This window comes from Enhydra lutris, unplaced genomic scaffold (genome assembly GCF_002288905.1).
Source record: "Enhydra lutris kenyoni isolate GAN:26980312 unplaced genomic scaffold, ASM228890v2 scaffoldscaffold8, whole genome shotgun sequence".
Classification (NCBI taxonomy): Eukaryota; Metazoa; Chordata; class Mammalia; order Carnivora; family Mustelidae; genus Enhydra; species Enhydra lutris.
Window position 1 is genome coordinate 21,413,629 of NW_019154092.1, and position 10,182 is coordinate 21,423,810.

The 10,182-nt window shown below is 38.3% G+C and overlaps 1 protein-coding gene across 1 annotated transcript in view; it reads left to right on the forward strand.

The window, feature by feature from the left end:
• Positions 1–10,182, forward strand: part of LOC111142650 (proteasome subunit alpha 8) — a 40,774-nt gene that overhangs the window by 30,183 nt on the left and 409 nt on the right. Inside the window, 2 exon segments of the mRNA XM_022495968.1 lie at positions 7,034–7,153; positions 7,276–7,338. Of these exon segments, the coding sequence (XP_022351676.1) occupies positions 7,034–7,153; positions 7,276–7,338 (183 nt within the window).

Below are 10,182 nucleotides of genomic sequence, written 5' to 3' on the forward strand. Positions count from 1 at the left end.
AATACCCAGGCTTTGAATAATTTCATGAAGTGTTTATTTTACTGTTATTAAAAGCCATATAAATTAATGGGAAGTATTGCCTTGGTCTTTATGCCCGTATTAACTAAAGGAATTGATTTGAGCTGACCACACTCATACTGTTTTATAAACCAACTAACCAGGCCAGTAAAACAGTGGATTATATTCTTGCCACAAAGATCTGGATACTGGTAGCTGCACATCTTCTTTTAAGCTAACTAGACAAACTAATTGGCAATAAGAAACTATGAATTTACCTACTGCAGATACCAGACTTTTTTGTGCCAGTTTAAGAAATCTTTTACATGTATTAGATTTCTTGTGCCTCCTAAATCTGTACCTTGAACCAAAAAAGTTACTACCCTCAGTCTTTCTCTAAATATTTTAAAGTGTGCCATCTTCTGTTTGTATTAATCATTACATCATTATACTTCATTTCAATATCATAACAACAATTTCCAAGTTTACATAATTTTCCATTTTAATTTGATTGTTCCCTAGGGTCATACTGAGAACCATTTTATTTTAAAATCAACTAGTTAGGAAAATTATGGAATTTTTATTTTTCAATTATTTTTATTTTTATTTTTATTTATTAGAGAGAGAGTACAAGCAGGGGGAGCCTCAGAGAGAGAGGAAGAAGCAGACTCCCCGCTGAACAGGGAGCCCAACATGGGGCTTGATCCCACAGTCCCGAGATCATGACATGAGCTGAAGGCAGACACTTAACCAATTGAGCCACCCAGGCTCCCCCAAATTATGGAATTTTTAAATTGTTGGGTATTGATCATCTAGGTCTGAAACTATGCATTGCTGTGGTGTGTGAAGGCCATGTATCATCATTTAACTGATTTCACATATTGTACTTTATTGTGAGATTTTTGTTGAAGTCAAATGAAGCTTTAAAAAAATCTATAACAAAAGACATCTGAAAACTTTTTTATTTTACATATTTGGTACACGAGACTCAGGAGTTAAGTGATTTTTTTTTTTTTTTTTTAAGTTCACACCACTAGTTAATAGCAAAGCTGTCATTAGAACTCAGGGTCTTCTATAAATGAAACAAGACGGGATCGGGAGGGAAATAAACCATAAGTGACTCTTAATCTCACAAAACAAATTGAGGGTTGCTGTGGGGAGGAGGGTCGGGAGTGGGTGGTGGGGTTATGGACATTGGGGAGAGTATGTGCTATGGCGAGTGCTGTGAAGTGTATAAACCTGGCGATTCACAGACCTGTACCCCTGGGGATAAAAATACATTATATGTTTATAAAAATATAAAAGAATTAAATTAAATTTTTAAAAAAAGAAGAACTCAGGGTCTTCTGCTTTATTAGTACAGTGTTCCTTCTATTACATCAAGCTTATTCTGATATCTAGTCTTGAAAAATAGAAAAAATCTTCTGGCTTAATTTCTGTTTGGGGGAGACTATATATAGCACTTTAGCCATGAGATCAGGTTTTTTGTTTTTTTTTTTTTCATTTCTGTGTTTTGTTTTTTACTCTGACGTACTAGTATACCAGTAGCCTGATAAAGTGATACAATGGGCTGTTGAGGACACGGCTATGGTACCATGCGGTGACAATACTTTGTAGTGCTAGGATGTAGTTTTACAAGGTACAGATAGAGGACATGTGAAATGGGTAGTAGAAATAGAAAATCAAAATATAAACTGGCCACATGACCTGTAGCAGAAATGAGAACAGAAATCACTGATACTAGCTCTTTGTTGGGGTTCTTTATCTGGCATTTAACACAAACTTTTTTTTTTTAAGATTATGGTCCATTACATATTCTGCCTTAATAGATTATAGAGCCTTCCATTAGCTTTTTTGCACTTCACATGAGAATACAAAGAGAGTTCCAGACTCTCCTCCCCAGTCCCATTGTATAATAGTTACTTTATTTCCCTTAATAATCAGAATAAATCATACCATCCTCACAGTAACCCATTATTTGCCTACTGGTTCAAAGGCAGGAGGTGTCCAAAACTGCCAACAGGCAGTCTCAGCTTCTAGTCCAGTGACATTGTTATATCCCCTAGCAGAACACTGCCTCTTCTCCCTTCCCCACCACCCCACCAACTTGGGAACCTTTAATACAACCCAAGAGGCAAAAATTTTATTGGTGCCCCATTAGGGGTTTAATGAGACAGGTATCCCTTGATTCCTAGATCTGTGGCTATGAAAGAAGAAAGTTACTGGTTCTCATGTCAGGGCACATACAGGATCTTAGCTCCATAAGAGTCTACTCTATAACTGAGTCTTCAGTTGGCCATTTCCCGTTTTTACCAGGTTGGCTTCTTTAGAATCAGAGAACATGAAACATAAACCAGTGAATCCCATGGCCATAAGTGTATTCTCTCACTTCCTCCTTGGTCACCAGCAGTGTTTTGTACGATATCATGATGGTGAAGAAAGCACTCAGCAAGTTCACAGAAGGTGGGCCATTTGGTACAGGGAAGGGAAACTCATATCCAGAGTCAGTTTCTCTTCTACTGAGGGCATACAGCTGCCTTCCATAACAGAAGAGTCTCAAGAAATCAGTTAGTAGCTCATGGGTGCCTGGGTGGCTCAGGCAGTTGAGCATCTGTCTTCGGCTCAGGTCATGATCCCAGGATCCTGGGATCAAGCCCAAGCCAGTTGCCCTGCTTGGTGGAGAGCCTGCTTCTTCCTCTCCCTCCAGCCCTACCTCCCCCCACCCCAAACTCATTCTCTCTCTCTCTCTCTCTCTCTCTCACTCTTGCTCTCTATCTCAAATAAATAAATAAAATCTTAAAAAAAAATCAATTAGCCCAGTAGTTCTGGCAGTATCCAGACCAGTAGTGAGGGGACACTCTATTTGAAATATTTTTTCTTCTTTATATGTTTTCATATTGCAGAAGTTTTTTTTTTTTTTTTTTTTAATGTGGAGTAAGAGGTTCTGGGGTTTCTCACATTACATTAAGTTGAATTAATCAAAAATTCTCCTGCTATAACCATGTAAAAAGCCAGAATGATCATTAACATGTTTTTAATGCATAGCTGAACTCATGAAAAAGACAGAAAATCCTAAGGGGCCAGAAATGAAGAAGGAATTGAGTACCAGAGCAGTAAGCATGTGAGTTGATATCTCTGTACTTAGGGATATCATAGTGTAGGATTCCCAAAGATAATTACCGTCAAAAGTTACAAGTAAAATGTATTAATAGTCTATAATTTAACAAATATTCAGTCTATACATATTTGAGTTATGTATCAAATATTGTTCTAGGTTTGGGGATACAGAGGTGACAAAAAAAGGTACAGATGATGTTTATGTAATATAAGTCCTATGGGGGAAAAAAGAGATGGAGGTTAGGAGGATAGAGTGTGATTGGTAGGTAAAGTAGTCAGGGAAAGCACCTTTGAAAAGGTGATATTTAAAGAGTCCTGGAGAAAGTGAAGAAGCAGGCCAGGTACTTATTTCTGTGGTATTCCAAACAGAGGAACCAATCAGGGTGAAATTCCAAAATGGGAGTATGTTCCATATCTACAGGATATCAAGCTCTGTGTGGAGCATATGACTGTGTTGTGGTGAATCCAGAAAGATAGTCATGAAGGATGAGTAACAGAGGTAGGAGGGGCTAGATCTTGTAGGATCTGAAGGCCACGGATAGTACTTGGATATTAAAGAGAGTGATGTAGTGGCAGCTGGGTGGCTCAGTCAGTTAAGCGTCTGCCTTTGGCTCAGGTTATGATCCCAGGGTCCTGGGATTGAGCCCTGCATCAGGCTCCCTGCTCAGTGGGGAGTATGCTTCTCCCTCTACCTCCCCCTTCGCATACCCACCCCTGCTTGTGCTTGCCTTCTCTCAAATAAATAAATAAAATATTTAAAAATAATTTTAAAAATAAGAAGAATGATATAGAAAGCCATTTGAGGTTTTGGCATATTAAAGTAACATGATCTGACTTAACTATTTTTAAAGGATCTGTGTGGCTGCTGCATTGAGAATAGACTGTACAGTAGGGTAGAAGCAGGCAAACAAGTTAGGAGGCTGTGTCAAATAATAATCCAGGCAAGACCTGATACAGATCAGTATTGGACCAATGGAAGGTGGGGAAGGATCCAGCATAGTCTATGAAGAAGGAGAACCCAGAGGAGGGATGTCCCGGATCAAAAGTGGAAACGGTATTCCAAGAAGAGTTGATCAGCTGAGCTACAGCCACTGATGGGTCAGGTAAAAAGTGAAATGATTGGATAGGGTGATGGGCAGGTCATGGCTGACCTTGACAAGACATCTCATAGTGATAAAGCTTGATTGGAGTGGATTTAAAAGAGCTAGGAAAGATCAAAAATCATCAGGCTTTCATACTTTGTGTAGAAGACCACACAAAATGTAACCATTGTACTACTCATCGGCTAAGAAATTCTAATAGTAAATAAAGTATTCCTGCCAAAATGATCTTCTTTATTAATTTTAAATCTTTTTTTTTAAGATTTTATTTATTAATTTGACAGAGAGAGATCACAAGTAGGCAGAGCAGCAGGCAGGGAGGAGGGGGCGGGAAGCAGGCTCCCCGATGAGCAAAGAGCCTAATGCGGGGCTCCATCCCAGGACCCTGGGATCATGACCTGAGCCAAAAGCAGATGCTTAACCCACTAGCCACCCAGGTGCCCCATCAATTTTTAATCTTTTTTTTTTTTTTTTTGAAGATCTTATTTATTTTACTTGAGAAAGAGAGAGAGAGAGAATGTGTACAACCCTGGGGGAGGGGCAGAGGTAGAGGGAGTAGCAAACTCCCCACTAAGCAGGGAGTCTAGCGTTGTGCCATCCCAGAACCCTGAGATCATTCATGACCTGAGCCAAAGGCAGACACTTAACCAACTGAGCCAACCAGGTGCCCCATCAGTTTTTGTTCTGTATATCTTTAAGATATACAAAGATTTATCTGTGAGGTATTCTGGCTCCGAACAACAGAGATGCGATGATTCTTAACACATAACAATTTACTTTTCTCATTTAACGAGAAGTTTAAAGGTAGACAGTTGCTGTTATTTGTCTCTTATTATCTTAGTCTTTGCCCGTGTGCTCAGAGTGGCTGCTAAATCTCCAGCCAGCCTGTCTGCATTCCAGGCAATAAAGGTTTCACAAGTTCTACCCATTTTTTTCCACTTGTATATTCCTATTGGTAACCAAGACTAGGAAATGATACTTTTCAGCAGGCATATTGCCTAGTGTTCTGTCACAAAGGAAAAATGGATATTGGGGATGGCTGCTAATAATCTTTGCCATAGAAAATTATCATTAATTATAGGCATGCAGGAAAAAACATTGCAAAAACTAAGAGTCTGTTGTGATGGATTTGGAGGTAAGAAGATTTTAGGAAACCAGTCAAGTAGGTAAGAATTAAAGAATTTTACATTGCCAATTAGAAGAATTGGACAGGAAAGTCACCAGAATTTATAAGGTAACCTTTTAAGGATTCATTGAGATTTCTGGATAAACCCCTACCTTATAGCCTTCCTCTCTGGGCAACAACTAGTTACCCCCGAAAAGCTAGTAGCAAATAATACTTCAAAGTCATACTAGTCTGAAGTCTTTACCTTTGATCTTAGTGAAATTTCAAAGCTACAAAATTTAATTTAAAACTTCACAGCTGTTTTTTTAACCCTCTGAAATATAAAGGAATAGAAAAAGTTCTGTGAAGTAAAAATAATATTCTGCTCACCAGAACAATACACTGTCATGTAGTACAAAAGGTATGCATGCTTTCATGCTCACTTCCTAACATCTCTTTTGCGATCTCTTTCCTATAATCATAATACTAACCATAACCAGTTAGAACTGAGACATTCCCTTATTCAATGCCAGGATCCTTGAGCACAAGGATGGGCCTTTCTGCTGGTTCTTTCCTCTCTCTAAAGTCATCATAGCAAAGGGGCATGTGGCAGCATAGCATCTAGAGGTCAGAGCTTGGAGTGTCAATTCCGACTACCTGGTTTCAAAGCTCAGCTCTTCTATCTATCCCCTCTGTGATCTTGGGCAAGATTATTTAAAACACTGGTTCACAAATAGGGGTGATTTTATACCCCCTAAGAGACATGTTTGGTTGTCACAACTGGGGTGGGGAGTGCTACTAACATCTAGTGGATAGAGGCTGCTAAACATCCTACAGTGCACAGGACAGACCCCCACAGCAAAAAAAAAAAAAAATATTCAGCTCAAAATGTTAATAGTGCTGAGGTTGATAAAGCTTATTTTAACCTTTCCAAGCCCCCATTTCTTCATTCATGAATTGGAGTTTATAATAGTAACTATTCAGTTGTTTTTGTGATGGCTAAAGGAAATAATCCATGTAAAATGCTTAGCATAGTGCTTGGCACATCAGTGCTCTGTTATATAAGAATTACTATTCTCATCCTCATTATCATCACTAATACTTGCCTAGATATTTAGACTGAATTAAAAGAACATGCCTTAGACCACCTGTGGCTATGAAGCCAGGGCATCTGATGAAAATTTCTAAAGAACAAAGAAAAATGCAGAATAGAATGGAAGAATCTTTTATCCCTTATAGAATCAAAGATAATGAACCAATAATTAGGTGACCACTTTCTTCTAAGTTCTAAGAAAATGATGCACACAGTCCTATTCATGCAAACAGCTTTCTTCTTCAGGTCGATGTCCTTTTTATCCTTTTTTCTTTCTTCCTTTGGTACTATATTGCAAAGTCCTACCTCCTTTCCTCTATACATCTTTTGAATTTCAACTCTTTCAGTCTTCCCTGGTTATCAAGGACTTGGGAGCCATTAAAGTAGTAGAAGGCATTGACCAGGACGAGGCACTGGGATGTTTGAAGATAAGTCACGCCACCATTATGGATCATTCACATAGTAACAGAATGAGCTGTGAAATGTTTGCTAAGTTTTCAAAACTAAATTTTCACCTGGTAATTATATTAAGAAATATCTCCATAAACTTTAAACTTCACTGAGTAACCATAAATTCTTTCATATTGCAATGGTATTAATAATTATCTTTTATTTTTCAAGGCAAATGCAATAGGCCGAAGTGCTAAAACTGTCCGAGAATTTCTAGAAAAAAATTACACAGAAGATGCTATAGCAAACGACAATGAGGCTATCAAATTAGCAATAAGAGCTTTGCTAGAAGTAAGTGATCTAATAAAGCATAGTCAGAAGAACATGGGGAGAGAAGATCTGTTCTTATCTACTTCCTTACTAAAAATAAGATTTGCTGAAGTAATTTTAATATTGTGCTTATTCTACATTAGGTTGTCCAGTCTGGTGGAAAAAACATTGAACTTGCTGTAATAAGAAGAAACCAGCCTTTGAAAGTAAGTCATTAACCAAAGAGGAGAAAACATCTGTAATATAAAGTAATTTGACAACAGTTGAATCTTGTCAAAATGTTGACATCTGTGAGTCTTCATTAAAAGCCTGAAAACCCCCTTTAGGATCCCACAACTGACATTATGATGTAATCTGTTTTGTTTCTACAGACTAATGTTCACTAATTTGTATGTGTTTATTGCAAGCAGTTACCTATCTCTGGTCCTTTGTGAAGACTTAGAGGAGCTGAGATTTATATGTTGGTTTACCCCATTTAGTATATATTCTTCTAAGTAGGAACCCCCACTGAGTCAGTCATATATGGGATTAGTATATACATTGTCTATGGACATTTATTCCCAGCTCCACATACAGCATACCTTGGAGATACTGAGGATTCAGTTCCAACCACCACTATTAAACCAATATTGCAATAAAGCAAGTCAAGTGAATTTTTTGGTTTCCCAATACATATAAAAGTTATGTTTATACTATACCATTGTCTCTGTGCATTATCTTAAAAATGTACATAATTTAAAAATACAGTGCTAAAAAATGCTAACCAGCATTTGAGCTATCAGTGAGTCATAATTACTGATCACAGATCACCATAACAAATATAATAGTAATGAAAAAATTTGAAATATTGCAAGAATTACCAAAATGTGAAACAGATACAAAGTAAGCAAATGCTGTTGGAAAAATGGTGCTAATAAACTTGATCGACCTAGGGTTGCCAAAGACCTTCAATTTGTAATAAGCACAGGGGCGCCTGGCTGGCTGAGTCAGGAAAGCATGCAACTCTTGATCTCGGGGTCCTGGGCTCAAGCCCCATGTTGGGCAGAGAGCTTACTTAAAAAAGAAAAAAAGCCCAGCAACTTATAAATAATGTAGAATCTGCAAAGCACAATCAAAACAAGGTATTCCTATAAAGAGCAGTTCATCTCCCTATCTTTCTAGATCTTTTGAAATCAAGATATACTTCCTGGCGGTGTTGTTCAGCTATCGTGTGTATAACTGTCAGGCCTCTAGGCTTCTAGCATAGTGTTAGCTTTCATTATGTCAAAAAACCTCCACCCCTTGACTTTTTTTTTTTAATCTATTTTCTACTGTTTTTTAAAAAATCTATTTTCTCTACTTTTTACTTAAAAATGCCTTGAGGGGCACATGAGCATCTGCCTTCAGCTCAGGTCACGATCTCAGCATCCTGGGATCAAGCCCCCATTGGACTCTCTGCTCAGCGGAGAGTTTGCTTCTCCCTCTCGCTCTCTCTCTATGGTCTCTCTCTCAATATCTCTCTCTCAAATAAATAAAAACCTTTAAAAAAAAAAAAGTGCCTTGAGCCTCTGTAAGACTTAAATTTTAATACCTACTGTGATAACCTTTCTGTATTTCTTTGTGGCAAGACTGGCATTATTCTTTGTGTACCCTTTGTTAGCTATTATGTGTTAAAACCAATGAACCACAAAATAAATGGTCCAGAGTACTATGACAGAGGACTCACTGGTAGAGAACATCTGAAATGTGGTTCATGCTTGTTCCTCAGGTAGGCCTATATACAGTGCAGTCTGCCAGCTGTCTATCTGAGAGTGTAAAAAGCAGTTAAAGCATGGGAAACTATATGAAAAGTGTACCAAAAAGGATAATTTTACATATACATTTGTTTTGAAGGAAATACTTCAAGAGGAAATAGTGTTAAAATCAGTGTTGGATGGAGCGGTGGGGTTTTTGTTTTCTGGGTTGCATAATTGCCTTGTTGGACACCACATTCCCACCGTTTATTAGCCACAGTAGATGGGAATATAAGGAATGAAAGAAACAGTGAGAGAGGTGTAGGTTTTGCCCCTGCACAGCCCCACAAAAATAACCATGATGCTGAGCACAATGTATGGAGATGAGAACTGGGCCATGCTGTCACCCTTGCTGTCTAGGGTCTCAGAACAGACACGCCACAGCACAAGGACACAAAACCAATGAGGCCAGGGTTACCTCTCCAGCACATACATATATACCCAAATGGTCAAACCCACCCAGTCATGCATATATTTGTTACTGATGCGTGGTAGGATAATAGATGCACTGGCCGAAAAGTTAGACTCCCTCCCCCGTGCTGATCAGGAAATGCTGTGTGGCAGATAGGGCATGGCCTTTGAACTGGATAGACCTGGGTTTAAGTTTAGAGTTAGACAGACCTAAGTTCCAGCAAATTGATATGTTTAATAGTATGACCTTGAGCACGTTGCTCACATCTTTAATTTTAAATATAATAAAATTTATTTATATAAACTAAAAGCTATTTTTGCTTTACACTTAGTGAGGGAATTATAAACAAAGCAGCGTATGTCATCTTTTCCCTACTCTCTGGCTATTCTGATGGCTGATACCCTATCAGATAATCATACAGTGGCGTGGAGAGGGGACTTCAATAATGAGTTACTTGCTCATGAACAGAATAAGCTGGCATTAAAATGTTTTCAGAATTATATGCATATAAGGGATATGTAATGCAATATAACACTTTGCCCTGCTTTTTTAGCACAATAGTGGAAATATCATAGAGTTCAGATTTTGTCCATATTTGTTACAAGTATTTTGCTTATATGTACTTCATTATATATTTGAAGATATAAAATTAAAGTTTAAATAGAAAATAGAAATGTAGGGGCGCCTGGGTGGCTCAGTGGGTTAAAGCCTCTGCCTTCGGCTCAGGTCATGATCCCAGGGTCCTGGGATCGAGCCCCGCATCGGGCTCTCTGCTCAGCAGGGAGCCTGCTTCCTCCTCTCTCTCTGCCTGCCTCTCTGCCTACTTGTGATCTCCGTCTGTCAAATAAATAAATAAAATCTAAAAA